Below are 26,328 nucleotides of genomic sequence, written 5' to 3'. Positions count from 1 at the left end.
TTCTTTTCGCTGTATATTGCCAGCGACCACATTGTCTCTTATTGAGTATTTTGTAACTTTGACAACGAAAGATTGTACACTTTTCAGAAACGTAGCAGAATAGGTTATACGATTAATAAACATAATGATATATTAAAACAAACAAAAATAGATAACTTGTTGAAATATCTAGATGGCAGGAACAGGAAGCCTAGATGCTCAAGCAGGCCGCCCTTGTTGAAGATAAACTGTTCTTTCATAATGATAAATATATAATTTGGTTAAATGTTGAATGGTTTCTAGATTCAATTCTCTACTGACTAATTTCCAAGATAAGATTAAACTGAATATATCCATTAAAATATAAAATAATTGTAAAAATTGATTCAATCAGAAGAGATTGTTTATTAGTGAACTCATTCTTAATTCTATACAATCGTATATAGGGTTTCAGATATTAAAATATGTTCCTATTGAGCTGCTCCGGTAACGTGGTAATGTCTCAGACTGTAAAGTGATGAGTTCCAACCAGCTGAAGTCGAAGGTTCTGTGTAGAACACCTGCAACTGAAAATAAGATGCATATAATTTTGAGTCTCTGTGGTGTATGAATGAATTAATGATTCCTTTGTATTTGTTGAATGCTTGATTTCGAAATCTAAATCTAGTACTTCTTGATCTAATTACGTTATTTCTGGAATTCTTAGTTCATACTATAATTCAAATACTCCTGATTATCATATTGACGTCGCGATGGAGCCTGTGATGGGACGGTTGGACATATATTCATATTTTGATGCTTTTGAGGATTACTTTAAAAAGTCCGAAATCTGGGCTATGACTAAGGAAGATGATGAGGATGTTAATATTGTAGCACATTTCCTCACATTAATCGGAAAAGAATCATATGGCCTATTAAAAACTCTGGCTTTACCGGAAAAGCCCATTTCGCTTTTTTATACAACTCTTAAGGATTTACTGCTAGACTATCTTGATTATACAAATTTCGAATGCGGTAAAGGAGGAAGATTTCGTAAAATGATTCATGAGGATATAGAAAATTCTACTACATTACGTCACCCCAACCAAGTGCATACTCAAGGTTATGCAGATAATTCATTGAGGAGTTGTGATGCAGTTCACGAAGATGGGTACTAGTTTGGTCAATGTTTGTCCTGTGGCAGGTTCCACTCTTTTAATTCATGTAAATTTCGTAATTCTAAGTGCTTTAAATGTGGTGATATTGGACATATTCAGTCAGTTTGTAATACTAATGTTCATCTTGCTGCAACTAATATTAAGTCTTGTAATTCTGATTCTATTAAGTTGAGTATTTATAATGATCATTTATCTTTATCAACGATTTCAAAAGACAGTGTAGAGTCATATATAAGTTCAGAGTTAAATGAAACTCACAATCCTTGTGAGACAACAGTTTCTAACCAATCAACTTATCAGACTTCTCATGTTATTGTACCAGATATGGTTTTTCCTAATGATTCACTTATTTCTGACGAAATTCCTTGCAAATCTGAGGAAAATATGTTGAATGAACCTAGTCATGATCAAAAACCTGATGCAGCTTTGATAGGTGCTGATTTTTCTAATGATCTTTTACTCTGCAATGACATTCTTAATAAATTTGAGGAAACTATTTCAGAAGAATCAAATCTTCATGTTCTATCAAATATTATTTATCCTCATAATGCATTTGTTTCTTGTGGGAAACTTGTTCAATGCGAAGCATGAGTACTAAATGAACTGGATTTCGATTACAATTCGGATGATTTCATATCAACTGCTGTTTATCCTTATCACAAAGTCACTTCTAATGTTTATGTTGAGTCGGCTTTCCGAGAACTACATCAGAGCCTCCATATGCCCTAAAGGAGCCGAAGAGTCCTAGCCAATCAGAGTATGATGGAGCTTCTAGAATATCAACGTGGCGTGCTACTATCGGTCAGTAGCATAATGTATTCTAGCGGATTAGCCAAAATATGATGTTGATTTAACAAATGTTAACATCTATAAATACTTGTGTTTTTCTGTACAAAAAGGAACCTTTGGAGTAAAGTGTTTTTGCGCTTATTTTGCGCCTTTTCTCTCGAGTTCAGGTCGCTGCATAGTTCTAGCTTGCGGGTTACCAGAATAGCTTAGGAACCGAATAAAGCATTCAAATTAACAAGACTTATCAGTTTACTCTAGTCAATGTAAGAAATATGTTTTAAATGAAGCCACATTATTCATAACTTAAGGATATAAAGATCCAACATTGTTTCGTGGGGGAGGATAGTGTTAGGAAATCTGTGCTATAAATTCTAGATAGTGGTTTCGGTACACAACCGACACGGCGATTGTATACCATCGCAGGAACCAGGTAAGTCTGTTCCGATTTCGGTTGTTAATTCTAATACTAATGAGCACATTCTAGGTAATACAGAGTCTTTATCCAATACACTATCGGACAGATACAGGATGAACTTAAGAAGAAGACGTACAATCAATTACAGTCACTTAGACTCCAATTTAAGCTGTGACGGATGTGGTGTTTGAATGAACTAATTATTCCTTTGTACTTGTTGAGTGCTTGATTTCCAATTCCAAATACAGTACATTCGTTTATGCTCATCTACTACTTCTTGATCCAATTACGTTATTTCTGGAATTCTTAGTTCATACTATAATTCCAATACTCCTAATTATCATAGTCTCTTAGTCTTGTGATCACAGTGCACCTTGCTCAGTAGAAACTCGAGAAGCACTTAAAGATTAGACAAATATAATATTGGTTATTCACTGACTAGTCATTCGTAAAGGCTGAATAGTCACAGGATTAATACTAATTTGCTCCCGTTACCCTTTAAGGAGCACAGAACGCCACCAAGGATTTTTCAACCTACTCTCTTTTAGGCTCTCCTTTCCAGTTATTGTCAAATGCTTCTGATTCTTTTGATGTCTGCCTCGAACTAATGGATTTTGTTTATATCAATTATCGCCATGTTATATGTTCTTATTTCCGCAGCCACTTGAATTGTGCTCCCGATCTTCCACACTGTCAAGAAATTCAATTTGCCTGTATTAATTGTCGCTTTGATTGTCAAACAAGGCATCAACCTTGTGATTTCTGAAGAATCCTGGCTTTCGCCATGAGGCATCATAACTCCCCTAAATGAAGACCCTACAACTCTAAGAGCAAAGTTTAGATGGTTGAAATGATATTTTCTGGTTAGCAAGGTTCATTTTTTACGAGATAGAGTTGCTAACTCTATCCCCAACTCTTCTCCTTTATCCGAAATTGGGACTGGCAGTAACCCTAGAAGGGCCTCAGGTGGAGTTACAGGGTTAATGCATATTTATTTTCGAATACTGGACATATATAAATTTGTAGGTCGTCAAGCTTTACTGTCGAGTGAATATTCAACTTCCATAATCATCGTGAAAAAGTGGTAATATTTTTCAAATAAATTTTCATCATATTTTGTTGAGTCATAAAAGAAAATTAATGCTTCAATGGGATAACTTAAGTCGATGGCAAAGATTGCAGTATCTAACTTCAGGAGGATTCTCTTTATTCGCTTACAACATAAACGCGATAGCAGTATTCATTTTAAAAAACACCAGAAGGTTTGTACATACTGAGAACTGAGAATAGTATGGAAACAGATTTTCGTGAGATCGAAGACTTATGTCATACATTATGCAATACCTACCCAAATAGGTACACGTGTAATTCTGTTGAAATCAATGCTCCTAAGTTGAATTATATTCGTGTCATACAGCTTTACAATCAGTTTCCTAAAGGTTACCCGTGCCAGATAGTAAGGAACGTAGGTTAGGGATTATCTATCAACCACCACCAATCACATTACGATCTTAAATTAATATTCTGTAGTTCTAAACGATGTATTTGCCTTAAACTTACTTTGGAACGGTCATTTAGATGTATAATTGTAAAACGTTGATGATAATAACAATAACATCACACGAACTTATTAAGGAGTATAAATTCTTTGTTCTGATCGTATATCATTGTTGTGTAGCTGGATATTCTGTTGAGTCCACTCATCCATTAACACCTTGCATACATTCTCAGATTTTATGAATTCTCCATTGTTTTTAACTACTAAAATACTTTTTAATTGGAATTTACCATACTACTATTGTTCCGTTTTTCTCAAGTAGACTTTTTGAAGTGATTATTTAGAATAATGTTGAATTGATATCAAGTGAAACCCCGCCTGGAGCCCCTCTGGGGCCACTGCCGGTCCCAAGCCCAGATAAAGGAGGAGGGTTAGGCATGGGGTAAGCGACCCCATCCCGTAGAAAACTAACTTGCTAAAAAAATCACGCTAACCAGAAAAAATTATTCAAACCACTTAAACTCTGCCATGAGAGTCAGAATGTCTTCATTTAGAAGAGTTATGACGCCTCATGGTGAAAGTTGAGTTCTTTCGGAAGCCATGAAGCTGATTCCCCTTCTGACAACCAGAGCAACAATTTATTTAGGTACATGGAATGCTCGTACAATGTGGGAGGTTGGGAGAGTCTTCCAAATTGTTGCAGAATTGCTGCCATCAAGTAAACTGTTATACAATTAAGTAATACTTAATTGATGAGTCAAACATTCCAGAGTATTTATTCATTAAAATTATAATCATTTCAAAGCATATATAGTTTTCGTCATGAACAACTGTCATCCTCCTAAAATCCCTTGGAAACTAAATGGGATTGGAACAGTTGTTTCATTTTAGTATGCAACTCATCAGCAATAAAGATGAATGACTCTGAGAAGAAGTGAACTCATTGGTATGATTGAAAGATCATATCGCTTCATACGAAAGGATTAAAGTTTTAAATATAAATCACCAGATTATAATTCAACAGTTTGAAGGAATTTTGAATACTTAAATGGTACTGTTCTGTTGTTAGGGTTAAAACACCATCCCTTAAAATATTGTTAATTTTACTTACACTACTCATGAATAGAATAGAGACTCCATGTAATAATTGCTGATCAATGGAGAAATTTATGAATTAGACTTAGGTCGGTCACCTGATTGTTATTTGATACTTGGGCTTTTTTTTTTACTATGGACTGATATCAGCTGCAGTAATATTCTAGAAAAACAAGAATCATTAAAAATCTGTCTTATCTTTTTGGGGGGGGCTATTCAGAAGTGTACTAAAGGATGAATTTGAAATTTGTTGAAATTGTGTTCAATGAATTAGGTATGTTGTGTCTTATTGCGGTTCAGTACGGCCTACGATGTTATGGATCTAAGAACGAAAAAGACTGAGTCACTGTAATACGATAGGTTCTCTTTGGAACTGACAGCATACAGTTATACCCAACACATCAAACCTCGATAGTTAACACAGAAAGAAGACAGAATTGCAGGTAAATTGATATTTTTGGTAGGACAAGCAACTCGGAAGAAATTGGCACGAAAGTTGTCAGTATAGTGGCAGAATATGACTTTCAAGAATGTGGCAATTTAGGGAACTAAAAAACATGACAACTAATCAGAGGCAAAGGTCATGCGGAAAGTCGAATTGGAAGGAAATGAGCAAGTGGTTATCATTCCTGAAGAGATTTTAACCTTTCTAATAAAATCTGAGTATTCTTGCGACCGCCTTAGCTCCTCTGACTTTTTGGAATTTTTGCACTACTTCTAAATTTGACGGTCTTTGTTCTCTGTCATCCACTTTTTTGTGGTAATAACTTGTATGTAGATTCTTGTGATACTGCATCTGTTCTGCTTTGTATCATTCTTAGTATTTCTTTTGGAATTTTAAAAACGTTCAGGATGGTATTCAAGGTTGTTCTAGTTTTTTCTTGTGGGTCTTCTACACAACTGGTTCTTGTGGCGTATTCACCTCTCCCCTTCTACTACCACTTTAAAAATGACTCTTCCTTCCTGACCTATTATTGTCCCTTTTGTCCAAGCTTCTTTGTCAGGTCTGTAGTCACGGACGTACACAAATGTTTCGGTCCCATTTGAGATATCTCCTTTTTGTCCTTTCTTCTTAGTTGGTTTCATTGCGTCATTTACTGTCCGTAGCTTTCGTCCCATTAGAGCTTCGGCCGTTGATTTTTGTTGTGATGCTCTATTGTTAGGTGTACTCCTGTATATGAATAAGAATCGCTAGATGATTTCTTTTAAAGTCCCTTCTTTCAAATGTATCCACGAAACGTTCCGCTTTTCCGTTTGATTGTGGATGGTATGATGGAGAGTGAATGTGAACGATAACATTTCGATTGCAAAAACTACTGAATATGAAATGGGATCCATTATCAGTGACCAAAGTCTCTGGAAGTCCATGACAAACAACTACATTCGTTAATACTTTTAACGTTTTCTGCATCGTTGGAGGCACTACTAGATGCGTCTACTAATACTAAGTAGTACAAGGTGGTTTACTTATGAATATTTAATTGTCCTTCTCAACATCATCAGTACAAAATAAATATAGAAATGAACTACTTATTCAGTTTTGTATTAATCACTTGAATCTTCCAATTGAATGTGAACATATTGAGTAAGGGAATTCTATACGATAACGATTTGATATGAAAGTCAGTAATTCAATTAATAAGTAGTTAGTGATGGGGTTTTGAACATATTTGTGCGTGTATATATATGTGTGTGTGACAAAGTAAGTTTGCTGTTTTTGAAAGGCAAAGAAAATTGGAACGAAACTATCACAATTGATTGATCGCTGGGTGGTGATCAATGTCATGCGTGTCTAGTCCTTATTAGTGCAGATCGAATGCTATTGATCATGTTGCAATGTGGCCACCAGTCTAGGTGACTCGACACTGCGGGCACTATACATTGAGATTTAGATGATGGCTGGAGGTAGTCGACAGGAAACCCTGGACCCGGGTGGTGGCCACATTGCAACATGGTCGATAGCATTCGATCTGCACTAATAATAAGGACTTGGCACACATGACATTGATCACCACCCAGTGATCAATCAATTGCGATTACATCTCAGTCCTACGGGAGATCAGTCGCAGCCCGGATAGCTCAGTGGTAACGTCTCTGACTGTGAAGCTGGGTGATATGGGATCGAACCCGCTAGGGAGCATCAGTTCCCTCAAGATTACAGGTACACCTTGCTGACGATTGCCAAGTAGCATAAAACCCGGGTCCAGAGTATCCTGTCGACTACCTCCAACCACCATCTGAACGAAACTAATTTATAGAAACTTTAATAATAGACTTAAATAGATAGTTACCAAACTTGTGAATTGTAAATCATTATTCAAATTAGATAAATTAATAAATGTACCTTACACTAAATGATTATTGAGTAGCAACCAATATCATATTTGTCTGATCCTTTGTGATAATCGATCATATTTCAATATAGTCATCAATCTATATGACTCTACATACACTCTATTTTGATATCGGTTGGTAATTGGAAACAATCGGTTAGTAGTTTTGTATCTAGTTGACATATAACAGCTAAGGATATCTGAAGAATTGAATGAGCTAATAGGATTACATATCAGTCATCGACCAAATAGCTCATTATTAACATCTCTAACTGTGACAGTAGATGATACAGGTTCGAATCATACAAGTAATATAACTTCCTTTTAATACACAGGATTTCCTGTAGATTATATTAAATCACTTAAGAATAAACACACCTTTTCATTCTGTGTAGATTTGTAATATCTGAAAACAGAAAATTCACTTCCGTATATAACTACGTAAACAATCAATAATAATAGTAAATAAAGTCGTAAGATTTGAACCATGATTTGTATAATATTTTAGATCATACACAATATATATGTGTATGGTCAATTGGATATGAATGTAAAACATGTAAACAAAGTTTGTAATATTATGTAACTTCATTCACAATAAACAACCTTGAATGATTAGGATAAATTTTATTGTAACAAATAATAATTATCAAGTGTCACTGGCTGACTGACTGACTGATAACAGTCGATTCAAGACAAGAAGGTTATTTCAACAGTTGAGATCATGGGTCAATTGAAGCTAGACCACCATGGAAAACCTGGAAGCACTGGACGGCCGTTTCGTCCAGTGCTTCCAGGTTTTCCATGGTGGTCTAGCTTCAATTGACCCATGATCTCAACTGTTGAAATTACTACAATCTCCACAAAACCCCTTCTGATACTAATTAACATATGCTCACTAGTGACTGGCTTCAAGAGGTATATCCTGGAGTTCTAGTGAGAAGCAGTGATCAGTGGAGTTCAACCGGGTCAGTTGTGAGATAGTAACTCACTGATGACAACGGTGGATGTGTCGCTCAATTTCATGGATTAGTTGAAGTTAGACATTAACAACGTTGGATACCGGCTCAGTAGTCTAGTTGGTTAAGCGCCTAGCGCGAGACTGATAGGTCCTGGTTTCGAACCCCTCGGGGCGGGGTCGTGAATGCGCACTGATGAGGAGTCCTACAATAGAATGAAATGGCCGTCCGGTGCTTCCAGTTTTTCCATGCTGGTCTAGCTTCAATTGACCTATGATCTCAACTGTTCAAATTACTGCAATCTCTACAAAACCCCTTCTGATACAAGAAGGTTATGTCTATTAAATAAGAATCACTAATCTTAGTTTAACTAAAAGTATATATACACTTGAAATAAATAATGTTTATTCAGAAGTAAACAAACTGGTCAAATTTCTGTTGGAAATGCTAGATCTTCAGAACTCACTTGGTAAATACATTAATTTTGTAATTTTATTTTGGAAATTTAAATTTCTTTGTTTTCGCGCCAAAAGGGCTCTTTTCACCTTCATGTCGTATTTTCTACTTGGCACAATCTTTAGCGCTATTGGTCCGTTGTATATTTTAGTACGCTATTTTGCAACGCTTCCCAAAGGGCAGTTTTATGCTGCATATATACGTTTGATTTGTGTCTGTTATTATAGCTCGTGCTTCTGGTTGCTTGCGGAATATACTTCCCCGTTCCAAACCTCGACTTCTCTCTTTAGTTGCCGGGGCTGGGATGCATCAGAATATCTAGCTTATTGGTCATCGGTCACAGAGTCTTTGTACCGTTTGCAGACTAGGTGAACTAGTAATCTATTCAAACATATCAATTTCGAATGAACGAGAGCTCAAATGGGAACAATTAATGAGTTTCTAATACAAATTAACAGAATCTCTTGGTAAAATATGAGAACCATACATTGAAGAGCTCAGCATTCACATCAGTAGTACTTGGGACCATAATGGTTTTGTCTCGATCATTAGTCATTGTTGTGTCAACTTAGCCACCAGTATCCAGTGGTGTTTCGCCCATTAATTAGTTCGGGATAGGAATCCCTGTTGCGTGTCGCATAGTCGGGTGTCTGGCACGTGCTGTAATATCACTTACGACACTGACATATTCTTCGCTACCCATGTTACCAGTACAGGCCTCATCAATCTTTTTGTTAGCAAATGCCGAAAGGTGAATTTCCCCTTGGATGAGTGACGTTTTGATCAAACAACGAAACACACAGAGCCAATGAGAGTCAGGCTTTGAGCACCTTATATAGGTAGTGGGATTTAAGAGGGTATATATCTTATAGAAACGTTCCTTACACTCATCATAATGCATTCCTTCTTCCACAGGGAGTAAGCAACATGGATGTCCACATCTGTGAGGAGCCGATCAAAAAACAAATTAACTAAAAATGGTAACACAAAAGTGAATTTGTAAACAAATTTCAAACCTTAACCGGAGGAAATCAAGTCAAAGTCGATCAGGTATGCCTGGATGAAATAAATACACGAAAGCAAAGTCAACACACACAATTGCAAAATCAATTTAAGTGAAATAAATTCAATTACGGTGGAAGCAGTAGTTTTGATGCGTACTGCATACAAGCGGTTAGCCCCTGCCTAAAAAAGACAATGAGCTTTTGGAAAAGATTCAGAGAACAGCAACTAAGCTGATTCCCGGAATAGCGAAGTTCCCGTATCATGTTCGGCTTACTAAACTAAACCTATTTCATTTTCATACCCAAAAACTAGAGGTGACCTGATTACAGTTTTCAAATTAATTAGTCATAGATTTGCACCTGATATGCCCTCATTTTTTGTCTTTCAAAACAACGAATTTATGAGGACATCTGGAAAATGTTCAAAAGTCCAGAACGAAATACTTGTCAGCTGACTTTGGACTTTCCTATCGAATCATCAACTAGTGGAATTCATTACCTCAGCACGTGGTTGAGGCTCTATTTGCCGACTCTTTCAAAAGAAATTTGGATCAACTGAGAGACTATCATTGTCAGGACTAACACAGGTCAAAAGCCTCCTGTCCTTTCCAAACTGAAACTGATTCGCAAAATTCCATTATTTGTCCTTCACATTCTGTATGAATCTCCCGATTCACAATTGCTTTCCAATTCCATTTCTTTTTCCTTCAAGTCAACCTTCATATTCTTCTGCTGCCATGTATTCGTTTTCTGATTGGTTAAATACTACTTATGTCTGTTGATATAATTAGCATACAACACAGTACCAATCTGTCTTGTTAATAATGTGAACTGAAGTCCGATTTAGTCATCGTCGTACTTCTAACATTTGATCGTTCAGCTAGGCAGGGGAAAACTCTCATTGATGTGAAGAGAGCTTTACTGACAAAAAATCAAACAATAAAGTTTACAGTCGTAAGGGTTTCATAGTCCTGAATATTTAACAACGGGCGTTCACAAATCTTAACAAATACCTTTATACACATTGATCAGTTAATTTTATATCTTTCGACTTAGGAACTTAGTGATTAAATTGTTGATTTGGCGTTTGGAGAGGCAGGTACCGGATTCGAGTCCAAGTATGGATACAGTCCAGGTACATCCAGATGATGAGACTCAAAGTAAATAGGATGCGCGCCCTGAATTCTACCGATAACCATATATCAAACTGTTAGGGAGATCCAGATGACTCCTCGAAAAAAGCCTAGAAAGGCCCTGAAAACATCGAGAAACATCTTATCCGATCAGCATTTACTAGAAGTTTTGCCAGAAACATCTAGAAAGTGAAAAGTCACATATCGAGTTTCTGAGTAGATGGTTACCTCTACTGCTACTATGTTTGGTAGCGTTCCAGAATTTTCCGGAAACCTAAGGCCATCTAAAATACTATAAAAACCCTAGATTTTCTGTAAATAAACGAACCTATAAAGCAAAGCGTCTCTTTCATATTTCTTGCCTTTTCTCTTGTGTTCAAGTTGCTTTATAGATCTAGCCTGAGGGTTACTAGAAGAGCTTATGAACCGAATCAGTTAGCAAGACTTATCACAAATATATCAATAACGCTTATAGTTAACTAATATTTTATAGTTTCTTTGAGTGATAGAAACGTATAATACATAATGTGAAGCCAAATCAATAAATTATTTAATTACAACTGCCAGTTATATCACCGTAATTTTACCTCTAATAAACTCATTTGTATTAGTTGGGTGAGGTATCTCAATTGACTGTTTTCAGATATATCCATGAATGTAATTACTAGATACATTTAAGTAGTTAATCATCAATTGGACAGCTCAGAACCGATTTGACGATTTCGACTTCGCAGATGACCTAGCCCTCCTATCACGTACACACGGACAAATACAGATAAAGACAGCCAGTGTAGCAGTAGTCTCTGCATCAGTAGGCCTCAACATACACAAGGGGAAAATCAAGGTCCTCAAATCCAACACGGAGAACAGCAATCCAATCACTCTTGATGGCGAAACTTTGGAAGATGTAGAATCCTTCATATACCTGGGAAGCATCATCGATGAAAAAGGAGGTTCAGATACAGACGTAAAGTCAAGGATTAGCAAAACAAGGGCCTCATTTCTACAATTGAAGAAGATATGGGACTCAAAACAACTGTCTCTTAATCAATATCAAAGTCACAATCTTCAATACCAACGTCAAGGCAGTTCTGCTGTACGGAGCTGAAACTTGGAGAACGACTACAACCACCATCAAGAAGGTACAAGTATTTATAAATAACTGTCTACACAAGATACTGAACATCCATTGGCCGGATAACATCAGCAACACCATAATATGGGAGAAAACAAACCAGATGAAGAAGAAATCAGGAAAATACGATGGAAATGGATAGGAAATACATTACGCGAATCACCAAACTGCATCACGAGGCAAGCCCTGACACGGAATCGTGAAGGGAAGAGGAGAAGAGAAAGTGCGAAGAACACATTACATCGGAAAATAGAAGCAGATATGAAAAGGGTGAATAACAACTGGAAAGAGCTGGAAAGAATTTCTCAGAACAGGGTTGGATGGACAGTGCTGGTGGATGGTCTATGAAGTATCATTGAAAACTACAGAACAGTGTACAACTATTTAGTCCTAATATGAAAATTCTGAATAGTTTGCACCAACAACTTCGCCAGAAATCGAACCTAGGACTTTTAAATCATGCTGAAAACTTATACATCAAGACAATAACTATAAGCAAACTAGCGACTTCAAGATACTTCCCTAAAATCCTAGTAGGAAGATGTGGCTAGTGGAGTTTATTCACGCCGAAGGTGAAATAGTCATCATCAATAAGACTAACTGATTGTCTCTTTCTTTTCCTCTCTATATCAAACATACTTTACTTCATCATAAAACTTTATTCAATTATTTTATTAAATAACCACTTAAATCATATATAATAATAATAATTTATATTCTGAAAATAATAATTACAGAATTCACGCCAGTTTACAGGCGTGATCAATTTGATATAAAGAGGAACATTAGATGTACAGAACAAACATGTGATAGCAGAAAGTTTTAAGTATACTGGTTCAGTAATTGTTTAGGTAGTACATGTATTTTACAGCAATGCAATACATCAGCTGGGAACTTTTAATTTTTCTTAAATGGACAGCCTGTTGATTTATGAACGGTGCAATTAAGGTCATTTCGTGTGCCAGATCGAATCAGTGATAATTATCTACAACTAGAGAAATTAAAACGAAAACACAGAGCACAGAACAACAAAGCAGTAATTACCAACACAAGTCAACCAGATCTAGCAAAATGCGTGCGTCATGTGACACAGTGATATACTGTTGATGTTATTCAAATTAGTTAAACTTGCTAGGGACGGTGTTAACATAAAGTGCCAACAAGTAGGTGGTTTTGCTCAGGTAATTCACTAATAAAAATGGCTAAATATTTAAACTTCCTATAATACTACTTGTGGAATGAGGTACACTTACAGGTGCTAGACCATTCAAAGCATTTTCAGAGGAGCAGTATGCATCGATGCAGCGAACAAATAATGGCAGTGATTTTATCGTACGGATAGATTGTGGTAGGTTATTCTAGAGTCTGGAAAATTTATAGGTAAAGTAATTCATATAAAGAGATGATCTAGAATGAGTTTGTTTCACTAGTGACAAGGAATTACGGATGTCATAATGAGAGGTTTCTGCATATTGAATCGCGTGATCGGATGTAAACGATAGTTTATGAAGTAGTTTGAAGAAAAAGATAAGATTAAGTTTGAGTCTCCTCTTCCATAAAGGGTCTAGCCCAAGTTTATTACATCTAGAATTATAAGTTAAGGTACAATCAGCTCCAAGAATAAGAAGTGTAAATCGTCTCTGTACTGATTCCAGCCTTAATTTATCCTTTATGCGCGCACTGCTAAGAATAAACGTGCAATATTCTAGAAGTGGTCGAACACAAACTTTGTACATTAGAATACGTGACTCAGTGTTGTAAAGATTTCGAGTTATGCAACCTATTAGACGTTGAGACTTAGAGGTCTGTTTTAATATACGTCCTGTAAACGACAAGTCTTGAGAATATCTAAGCCCTAAGTCTACTATTGTATGTAACCTAGATAACACTTCTCCATTTATGTAGTTTTCCTAATCGAAGTTGTAAAATCGGCGAGACTATAATTTATAGATGAACCAATCAGGTATAAAATAATAGGTCTCGAATTTTGGCACAAAATTCACTCATCCATTTGGCTAAATAGAGTCTTGGCATTATAGCTGATGTCAGTTCGTGATGTGAAAACCTAAATCTAATTCCTAATCTTAACCATCAAATGTAATTCATCATTCGAATTCCTCACACTAATTTATAACCTTCATTTGGTCTTAGTTATTAGGTGGACACTCTCAAAGTCACTACAGAGTCGCTCAAAGGTCGTCTATAAATTATAGTCTCACCGTAAAATCTGTTTTTAAGGATACAGTCAATATGTATCAAGTGTAATGGATTGTTTTCGCACTCTTCGTGCTTTTCTCCAAGGTGTATAATCAACGATAAATCTACTGACCTCATTAGACGCATTCATCATACGATCAATAAACCACACAAACTCCCACATTCTTAAACCACCAATCAGAATATCAGAAGTATGGTCACAAACACTTTATGCTGTAATCACAGTTGTAATTCATGTGATTGGATGGAAAAAAACAGTCCAAGGTCATATAGTCTGAAAAAAAACTCAAAAGTCACATAACTGGGACGTTTTTGATTCAAGGTTGATCGATCGATCGATCGATTTATGGTTTATTGGCTGTAACATATAAAGGATATGAGATAATAATAATAATTATTATTAGGGATAAATTTTTTTTAAATAAAAAAAGGAATGCTACGACACCAACTGTTTAACGAGATCCTCTTTTAGAAAGAAAGAAAAAGGACATGGAAACTAATTCATTAAACTTGCCTATTCCACTTTTTCTTATTTGGATCATTTGTGTGTTATGTTATTGTAATAAAAATAGTTTTTAACATTCACTTCCGGACAGTTTCATATTTACTGCCATTTGTTGTTATGATAATGGAAAATTAAGATTCTTAATCAATCAAGGTAAGAACTGGACCAAATCCATGTTATTTTGTTTAAATTGTAATTCCTGATTATCTTTATAGGTATACATTGTGAATTGATCTTAATTAGATAACCATAGTATGGGATTCATAAAAAGTGATCATTTATGATCCCACCAGAGACCGAGATCAAGTCTCGAGAGTTGCGCTTAACCTATAGACCATTGAGATATCAACTATTGGTTTGTATACTTCAATTCAATCAATTCTGAATATTACGAATTTTTATTAGAGCTTGGGGAATTATCTCTCGAAAATCAGTGACCAATATACATATCATTATTATTAGCATAGGAATTTATATTGTTGAATTGTTCAGTTTGTTTTAAGTCAGGCAATCACTGGAAACACGGAAGTACTGGCCAGCTATTCGGTTTTAGCACAAGCACCTCATATAGTGCGTATCCATGACCTCATCAGGGATCTATCCCTTGATCTTCAAGTCTAACGGTGTGTACTTAACTTTGAGATCACTGACTAACTATTGTAAAAGAAATGACTTTGCGCCTATCCACACTGTATTGTTTCATCCGCTTAGAAGTAATACAGTTATTTATTGTTTTAAATCATATACCAAACATAAGTGTTAATTGATGTGGTTTTTTGGAGTTACAGTGCTTGATTATGAAGACTAGTAACACCATCCAATGGTCCTCAGAACCGAATTTGTTAAAACACTATCTTAACTCTCTTATATTAGTACAGCTGAATATTATTTTCTGGTTAGCGTTTTTTTAGCGAGTTAGTTTTCTATGGGATGGGTTCGATAACCTCATGCCCAACCCTTCTCCTTCGCCTGGGCTTAAGACCGGCAGTAGCTCAAGAAGGGCTCCAGGAGGAGTTAATACAGTTGAATAGATAATTGATATATAGTTTAACCTAACACTTTCTTAACAGATGTCATATTAGATTATTCACACGGTGTACATTAACTATTCACTTAGTCAGGTTCATATTTACAATCACATTAGAATATCTTAGCTACATTAAAATTGTGAGACTTTCAAAATGACAGCCTGTTCAGAAGAGTGTACAATACTAATTGGTTAGTGATTAAAAATCACAGAGAAATGAATGAATAAATCAATGTCTATTTATGTCGAAACTGGGAATAAAATGTAATTTTGTTAATAGCAGCCAAGTTAAGAGCTACTATTGAAGATAAATGGGAAGAACTAGACATTGACTAATCACTGAGCGGTGACCAATGGCACGTTTGTCTATTCTTTTGAGATGATTGAATGTTATTTATCTACTAGTTATCTAGTTCACTAACTGAAGTAACAACATGGAGTAAACTATACATCAGTGTCAAATAATTAGAGAAGAACGTTAAGTGAACCACATTTAATCTAGATTTCATGCAAGTTGCGAATCATTTGCAAGACTTATATGAAATGTGGCTAAGACACTGGGTTCGAATCCAACAGAGACGACTAGTTTCTTCAATATCACAGATCATATCTTCTTGACGAGTGACAACATCAAGTATGACTCCTACTGATTGTCCTCAAATTACTTAAATAAAAACATGAATAATTCAACTTTCTTCCCGTTTCATTATATGGTACCGATAATTCTGTACGGAAACAGAAGTATTAACGAGTTAAAATTTTGGTTTATCTACCCAAATAGGTGATGATGTGATTATCATCCAAAAGAATTTCATTATTATTTTTCACACAGGAAAAGCGAATGAATACACTTTAGTTATTTCATTATCATTAACTTTACTGTCTTGTCAATTAGTGATGTTAGTTTATAAGGATAATTTAATATTAGTAGTTGAGATTGAAGCTAAACCACCATGGGAAACCTGAAAGTACTGGACAGCCGTTTCGTCCTAGTGTAGGACTCCTCGGCAGTCTTCATCTACTATTCGAACCTAGGACCTATCAATCTCGCGGGCGAATGCTTAACCTCTAGACCACGGAGCCGGTATTCAACGGTCGTGGATGTGCACTGCTGAGGAGTCCCACGACAGTGCTTCCAGATTTCCCATGCTTGTCTAGCTTCAATTGACTCATGAACGCAACTTTCAAATTACTATAACACCCACAAAACTCCTTATTGATTATAAGGATAAGTTAAAACCAACCTCGGTTTAAGTTTCATATTCAAATCTGCCTACTCATTTATGAACAATTTAATACATCTTCCCTACTTAGCACTCCTCAACAAAACAAATAGATATTGGTACGATGAGGCACCAAATACATATGCGACACACAAATCTCATTTAATTTGTGTGAGGGCTGGGATACTGCTCGGTTGCCCAAACCGAGACAGGTGGTTTTCTTAGGGGGGCACACCCGAAGCCTTCGACATGAAGGTCTGATCCACAAGGCAGTGGAGCAACGTAAGGAGATACAGTCCCATGGAAGCCGGTGACCAACAATTGGTTCGTACGCCATTTGTTCCCCCCAGGATCCTGGAGCCCATTTGGAGCATTGGTTTGCAATCAGGGTTTTCCAACTCCCCTAGGTGAACTCTCCATGCCCACCAACCAGGTTAAAGCGCCGGACATTCACTTTTCGTCCTCTCAATTTCGTAAATAACAGTAGTGCCACGGGAAGGAGGTGAGTAGGACTTCCGTGGTAGAGGCTATATACGCGTGGCCATGTGAGAGCATTTCGAGAGGGAGAGTGGACTCTCCCCACTCTCGGCCGTACAAGGGCATTTGGGGGCCTGCCGGTATTTACTTGTTATAGCCTCATTTTAGCATCAAAGTTACATCATTTACATTCAGTCAGTCAGCTAAAACGTAGGACCAGGCACAAATATGCATCGGTCCAAGTTGCCATACTTCATTAGCACAACAACATGAACACCAAATTCATAGAAGTAGTTAATTCAATGGTGGTAATATATAAAACAAAGATTGCATATAAAGATATAGTACAGGAAGAAAGATTTAGTACCTAAAATGAAGGATATGAAACGATTTTAATCTCTTAGTTTAAAGGAAGACAGAGAGTGTATACACCTACTCCATTGTGATCGATTCTGAGCCATGTCATCCAGAGTCGCCAAATCATTTACATTACCGTAAATCATTTACAAAGTACTAACTTCATGTCCTTAGAGACTTAAGCTAAAACACTCCTTGAATTCGGGACCTAATTCTATTATCTTATCAACGTAGACAAAGCAAGAAAGTTTAGATCCAGAACGACTTTCATTGGAAAATCAACTGTTTTAATCAGTAAGTTAACATTCCTAACATTACTCCATTATTGCATCTATACAATTATTTGTAGTTATACACTTCGACAATGCCAATCGGAGAGAAGAAAAAGAACACGTTTATTGTAAAGAATTATTAGTATTATTATCATCATCATTAATAGTCATAGTAGTGTTAGTATTATAATTAACATTATCACGTACAGTTTGCTTGTAAGTGATGTATTGGAAAATTGTATTCATGTGTATTTCTTTTAAAGTGTGTTCAACATAAGAATCATAGAAATTGTAAAAATGAAAGGCATATAACATTATACACTATATATTCATCATGGTAGTAAAAATGATAGAATCGGTTAGGGAGAGCAAAACTGACTAATATGTAGTAATAAAAAAACGCCTAAGAGGGGAAACAAGAAACGGAGACAGTAGTGATGTGCATTTTCTCCAAAACTGAAAACGAAGTACCACTGTGTGTATGTGTAAAGAACAATCTTATTTCTGCATATATCATAGTGTATCCACATCCATTTAATTATTTATTTATCGATTTGCGGGTTGAATAGACGGATTATGAAGATATATCTATGAAAAAGAAACCGGTAAATCTAATATCATTATTGACCATTATATCACTGTTTAACGTATATCCGATCATTCCACACACACACACACACACTTTAAAATCTCAACCACATACTCAGTTATACGCATACAGGAAAACAGCACAATCGCATTTATATATATTCATCAGAAGAGAAGTAAAGAGGTATAGATGTAAATCATGCGGTCTCATCAACATAATCATCGGTAACAACAAAAAAACCCTAGTAAATTACAGCACAAAAATAAATTTAAATGCATTCGTTTTGCTTAGTTCCTCTGAAGCTTTCACTTGTCTGTTATGTTGTATTGCGCTGTATATAATAATGTCCCGTCTACTTTGTTTGGGAGTGAAATTAAGATTTTCTCTAAGTTTGTCTCTGTGTATTTTGAAGTGTGTGGATCAGATAACCATGTGAATGAAAGGATAAGGGTATGTGGGTAGTAAAACATGGAGAGTGTGTGAAGGAAAACAACAATTTGCTTATCAGTAGTATATAATGGTATAGAAAAATAAGAGAAATATGTCTATGGTTTTTACCAACAATATAGAAACACCGTCATCATCATCACCAACAACAACAACAGTAGGACTTCAGCCTGTAAATATCCTTCTTTTATTTCACCTCTACCGTTATTGTAACAATCGTAGTCGATGTGTAGAAAGCGTTTCACATGAGTATCAACAACAACAAAAAATCATCTCACAAAATGTGTTCCATTTCTATAATTGAACTAAAGGAATGTTTGTAGCAAAGACAAATGGATGAAAATTATGTTTTTAAAAAATATATTGAAAGAATAATGTATATATAATGGAGGTAAATAATTGGTCATCAAAAAAGAAAAGGAGAAAAATCGTCGAAAACAATCTAGTTTCTTCATTTGTTGTGTATGTTTTTTTTTTCTTTTTTCTTTTTGCAATGATACTAATGATAATCAACTTGCTATTTATTCATCATTAAAATAGATCATTTAAGTAGATAATAAGAATAATGATAAATGGATGGATAAGTAACCAAAATGGATACTATCAATTATAAATGTACTATATGAAATAGAATTGCTATTGTGATTATATTCAATGAACGTGCCAGAGCTCATACACAACATTATTAGCGATAATATAGATGGAAAATGTTAAAAATGCAAATGAAACTCGTGACGAACACAAATATAAACGAATGTAACATCGATCGTTGAAGAGAGAGAGAGAGAGAGAGAGAACCAAATCGTCGAGAGAAACAAATAACCACAGTAAGCGGAATGTTTAAATTGTTTGTTTGTTTTTTCTCTTGAAAAAATATTCAATCATAATGAAACGATATGCCATATGGGAAAAAAAGGTGTTTTATCAACAAACAAACAAAATACTCAGTAATGCACAAAAGTAACACAACAACTCTACAACAGTAGTGATGACGACAATAGGTCATTTACAACAAAGATAATTAAGCAAAATCTGTTATTTATGGACAATTCATTTATCATGTAAAAATATGCATATACCTGTGTGTGTTTGTCTCCCTCTCCCTATTTTGTCTCAGTGAAAATCGAAGGAATGAGCAGAATACAATTATCATTTCCCGACAGAAAGAATGAGAGCCAAACAAACCACCAATCATTATAACAAAATATATTCAAAGACGAAAAGAAAGAAAAACGTGGAAGATGGAGAAACACAAGAAAGAAGAAAAAGCACCTCCTCATATGACGACAACAACCATAGAAACAACACTGAGGCTGCATACAATAAAACAATAGATTAACAGTCATCTTAATGATGGGATAATAATAATAATAATGCAATTTTCTCTCCCTTTTTTCGTTACGCATACTTTCAATTAATATTTCTGTGTATTATTAAAATGAATCAGTGAAAATAGTACATGGTCAATGAACAAGACCCATTGAAATGTATACTGTGAATGGAGAGTGGCTCTTATTTCGCTACAATGCCATATTGAATGTATCAGGGTTTTTTTTCTATCAAAATTCTGTGTTTGTTTCTGTTTATTTGTATTTATTGTATTGCAGAGATTAATCGAACCGAGTGGGGAGAGACACCCGACACACACATACAGAGAGGGAGACAGAGTACACAACATCAAAGCAAGGAAAAACGGAGAAGAAAATTCAATTTGATTCTCTTTCAGGAAACTAAAAATAAAGAGGAATCTAGATCAACACATTTTTTAAACTGACCGCCTAGTAATAATAAAAATAGACCATACAATAGATTAAATGGTGAAGAATAATGCTAAAGAATAGGGGGCGAGGCAGAGAGAGACAAATGTGTGCACTCCAGAAGTTAGCAAAAATAATTTAGGAGGAGCAGAAATTTGAGCATATGAAAAGAATAGAGCCATAACATAGATTGACACACGTAGTTACCATCATACGATTCAAGATGGAAGCCGGCAGATGAATAGTATCAATTAGAAGAGAGTATAACAACAAAAATGTAGTTAACCTGTGTTGTTGAGATTTTTCAGGAATAGAAGGAGAGAGCAAAAGGAAGGAGGAACAATCCATTACATACACCTCATAAAGCAGGTACCCGAGCGACCGAGACTGTTTCAGTAGGGCTTACGACTATCTACAAGAAAAAAAAGAACACCGAAAACAAAGATATAGCATGAACATGATAAAAAAAAGGCAACAAAATATATTTGTTGTATTATGATTGTAAAAGATGACACTTATCATATAACAAACAATTGTGTGAGCTTTATATTTGATAGAAACATAATAATTTTATTCATTGTTCACAGCAGTAACAAAATTATTATCACCATCACCAATAGAAATGACGCAGAGCGTCATTATCAAATTGATCATTTAATGACATGTAAAGACATGCAAACAAATAAAGAAAAAACGTTTAGACAGGGAGTAAACACATGCAACATTTAAGCAGTATTGGTCATAGTAACCAGTGAATAAAAACGTGATCAAACGTGTCTATTAGTATCTGCATTAATTGTTTATATATATATAGATTGTAAGCTAAAAGTGGATGTTACATTTTCGTTAAACACTACGTGATATTCATCAGTTGTTCACGTGGCGAACAGATTAGTCTTCAACCGAACTTATTTGACGTAAACTGGAACTAAGCATGATTTCAATAAATGAAGCCTAATCTGTATGAACAGAAAAAGGGGTGTGTCCAAACTTTTATATTGTTAGTGTATTTCTTTTTTTCTTTTTATAAAAAATCAATAAATATGACGTTACATTTATTTTTACTTCTATTCACATTACTATGGTAATAATTTACAAAAACGAATGAAAATTTTTTCCTAGTCAACTAGTTATTATAATCAAATTGGGGAGGAGTATGGCATAAAAAGCAACCTAACGAAATTAGCTTAAATAAGATGAAACTGATAAAATGAATATGAAAACAAGTTTAGATAAGTTCGCTCAAAGTAATACTGAGAAACACTAAAGAATATGGAGAAGCAAAAAACGGGAACGTGGTAGTGAGACGTTTAATATAACTACTACTAGAGAAAAGGATAAATAGGGTAACGGAATTTGTGACACTGTGATCGATTATGAGTGATGTCATTCACATCTTGATCAACAATTTGATCGAGGTTATAATATGACTTAGGAAGTACTGGACAGTTGTTTTATTTCAGTATGGAAGTATAGGATTTTAGATTAATAATAATAAGAAAACATTCTCGTTGATAAGGTACAACAGTTGAAGAGCTCCATACAGTTAGCTGTCATCTACTGATCTCTTATTTTTTAATAATTTCCGACCTCTCTCAGTTGATATTAAAGCGTGACGAAAATTAGCTTCTGGATAACCTCATTAACTTCATTTTGTAAACTGTTATCAGAAATTTGAACGGGAAAATGTTTCGTCAGCCTCTCAACAAATGGTAATCATTGAACAATTTCGTCTGATAGTGGTAAAATGTTATAAAACGATAGGGGATCAACAGTTTTCTTAATGGTTACTCATCAGCATGAAATCCCTTCTATATAATTATGATAAAGAAACACTTAGTAGGTGATGATAGTGATTTTACGGACAAACCATAAACCACCCATCTATATACATTACATACCACAACTCCCACTAGCGTTATTCGGACATTTAAATAGAAAGAATTGAGCCACCGTGTTTGATTCTCAGTCATATATCAATTCAAATTCTCCTTATCACCAATTACACCAATAGTATGGTGTCAATCTTTCAAGGCAGTTCAGAGGGGTGAAAATTTAGGAACGTATCATAATAAGCCCCATTATAATACATCAACATTATTTGTATTCAGTCGAGAGAACAGATAAATACATAGATATGTATTACATAAGGAAGATATTTAAGGGCCAAGAAAAGTTCACATAAAACGAGCACACAAAAAAACGGAAGATCCCAAGATTGTTTTTTTTCATGAACCAGTAATCAGATGAAAAATAGACTAACAACAATAATAAAAGAAAGAAAGAAACAAAAAACAAAATCTTCATCTCTAACTGAAACGACACATATGTAACACGATAAATGATTGTCACTAGAACATATTACGTAATAATAAGAATGTAATTAGGATTTAGATTGTTTTTGTACCGAGAGGTTTTCAGTGTGCGTCCCGACTGGAACTTAATAAAGCGAAGTTAGATATTTTAACTGGTTAACCGACACTCCATAGATGAACATGTTATAAATAGAATATTTCCGTGTATCTATTGCATTGAACGCTCAAATTATAAGCTGGTGATGTACACAACTAAACACACACACACACATGCATACACTACGCATTACCAACTTGACATGAATGTTTTCACCTAATCACTTTTTACATTTGCTAAAATATTCCAAAAAGAAAGTACTAAACACTGACACTGTCGGACAAACAACGATAACTCATCTATTTTTTGGGGAAAGATTGCAATAATCTTAAAAAGGGAACACTTTCATCGGTTCCAGTGATTACAACAAATAAGATGTAATGTGAAATTGTGCTAATCATTTGGTTTATTTTCTGAAACTTAACCTTTTATACACAAGACCCTCTAGAGCACAAGAACCTTCAATGATATTGATAAGAAGGGGGGGGAATGAAGGAAAAAAAAAGGAACACTAATTTATTCATTTAGTATTTAGAAAAGTAATAATAATTATAAGATCGTAAAAAAAGAGACCTCGAAACGTCCAGTGGTGAAATTCACATTATAAAACTGAGAAAACGACGGGGAAACGTCTGGTGTTTGAATTGATTTGTTGGATATAACTAATTTATTAAGAGTAATTAAGAGATTTTGATATTAGGCTAACACTGCACATTGACTATATGATCCAACGGGATTAAATTATCATGACATCAATGAAGTAATCCACTTGTGATAAAAATGTACAATTGAGATGGTGGAGAAGATTTGTAGTTCAGGTAAATGATTTTTATGGAGTTTTATTCTCTGAACTGGATGTTTTAGTCGTGGAGCTTTCATCGTTCCTCTGAACGACATCATCAGCACAAACTTCAGGTAGAAGTGAAGTGTTCAATGGGAGACACAACCAAAACAAAGAAGTAAACAATGACATAATTACGGTCAACAAGAACCAATTAACATCGAGTTGTACAGGACAAACTGTGAACCATATAAGCAGAAATTCCAACACTTCACTTCTACCTAAAGTTTATGCTGCTGATAATGTCGTTCAGAAGAACGCTGAAAGCTCCACGACTAAACCATCCAGCTCAGAGGACAAAACTCCATAAAAATGCACAATAAATATAACAATAATTACAGTTATATTTGATATAATTTTGATGCCTAAGTACTAAAGCTTATGTACATTTGACTTTTTATCAAGCTAAAAATGACATTTTAGATTATGACTAATAACATCTATTAACTAACTGCTCCGACTCCATCAAATATAAGAAGGATAAACAAAAACGAAATCCAAAGATTTTCCCAATTAGAATTTACATGTCCGTTAACGTTTGATTCTTGTGGATGCGCACAATAAGACGAAACAGCCGTCCAATGCTTCCAAATTTTCCATCACAGTGGGTCTAGAGCTTCAATGAACTCATAATCTCAACTATTATAATATTTACAAAAACCTTTTCTGATATTAAGATTTGTTTACTGTACCCATCTATCTATCCTACTTCTTCATTTATTAATTCCCTATCAAATTTGTCATATTGAAAATAAACACTTAATAGACACTTGTACACAATAGAAAAAAAATGTTTTTGAGATCAATTTATAGCCACTTTGTTGTTATGCAAGTTCATTAAATATCAATAAACATAGAAACAAATTAGCAAATAAACATGATGATGTATCCATACAACTAGGAATGAGGAATAATTAATTAATTAATGAATTAATTAACTTGACAATGACAAATATAATAAATTAGATGGAAAGACAGATTGACAGATAGACATATAAATATGTAGTAGACAGTGGTAGATAAATAAACAAATATTTACACTGATACGATATTCTTATCAAGTTGACGACAACACATATCGACATACAAGAATACAATTAATAGTTGCACACGCACACGCACACACACACACACACATATGTACAATCAAGTTTCAGCCGATAACAAGATTAGATCAACATCAATTAATGGTCAGCTCAGAGCGAATGTGTGTGTGTGTGCGTCTATGTTTGTCGTAACATTTACCTCAGAGTACATAGAATCCTGTGAAGGAAGAGATAAATCACCGTCTTGTCTTTGTCCAGTATGCGTGGTAGTAGTAGTAGTATCACGAGAAGATTTTGTATTTGACGATGATGATGTTGATGAAGTGTTACCGCCTAACAATGTATACATGTTAGTATAAATGAAGAACAATGGGATTTTGGAATAATTGTCAACAATATTTTTCAACAAAAAAAGTTACAATAATGAAATTTATTACTGAAAGATCATATAAGTAGACGTAAGTAATATAAAATGCTTTGTAAGTCAGATTAAGATAACAATTAACAGTCTTCCATTGATGAGACTTTGTTTATCAAATAGAGATAAACCAATTACATGAACATAAAAGGAAATTCATTAATAAGAAATGCATTATCTCTAAAATTTTCTTTCAATCAAATGGAATCATAGAATTTTAATTCACTAACCTTTAGGACGCTTCAACTGTACTTTCAATCGTTTCATACCAATTTGAAAACCATTCATTGCTTGAATTGCATTTTGAGCACTTGTATGATTATCAAAACTGACAAAACCTAAATTTAAAGTAAAAAAAAAATTGAATTGAACATTACTCCAATTATGATATACAGCAAAATTATATGGAATCATTGCATCTACATTGTGTATTCCAAGATGAATGTATACATTGTGAATCTCAGTCAGTCAGCAACAACGTAGAACTTCGTACATACGAACATCACTTTGAATTGTCATACCACATTAGCACAGAGATGCAGTTTTCGATTCAAATCTCATACTGGTAGAGGTAGTAAGAGTATAAGCAGTAATCAGAAACACTAGGGTTTGAAGATGTTAACCAAGAAGTATAATCCAGGGAAATAAATTTGGAAAGAGAAAAAGGGAAGGGATATGAAAAATTCAGAAGATTCGAATTCGGGAGAACACAAAGAGTGGATGCAGCTGCGTCATTACAAACGATTTTGAGCCATATCATTCAAGGTCTCTAACCATCGGTTGCCAA

The 26,328-nt window shown here is 34.8% G+C and overlaps 1 protein-coding gene across 3 annotated transcripts in view; it reads right to left on the bottom strand.

The window, feature by feature from the left end:
• Window positions 1–17,986: 17,986 nt before the first annotated feature.
• The window catches only part of CELF2_1 (CUGBP Elav-like member 2), a gene marked incomplete at its 5' end in the record, with an annotated part of 40,172 nt that continues 31,830 nt past the window's right edge, over window positions 17,987–26,328 (bottom strand). Inside the window, 3 exons of one of the 3 annotated variants that reach the window (XM_012939268.3) lie at window positions 17,987–21,236; window positions 25,323–25,456; window positions 25,772–25,879. In XM_012939268.3, coding sequence (XP_012794722.2) covers window positions 21,183–21,236; window positions 25,323–25,456; window positions 25,772–25,879 — 296 coding nt within the window. In that variant the 3' untranslated portion in view covers window positions 17,987–21,182. Of the gene's footprint in view, window positions 21,237–24,985; window positions 25,457–25,771; window positions 25,880–26,328 lie in introns of those variants that run through there. The other 2 variants (XM_051210011.1, XM_051210012.1) reach the window with 2 other exon arrangements.

The sequence above is a fragment of the Schistosoma haematobium genome, chromosome 1, assembly GCF_000699445.3.
Source record: "Schistosoma haematobium chromosome 1, whole genome shotgun sequence".
Taxonomy (NCBI): domain Eukaryota; kingdom Metazoa; phylum Platyhelminthes; class Trematoda; order Strigeidida; family Schistosomatidae; genus Schistosoma; species Schistosoma haematobium.
The sequence above is the reverse complement of the archived record's forward strand: the minus strand, read 5'-3'. Positions and strand labels throughout refer to the sequence as shown.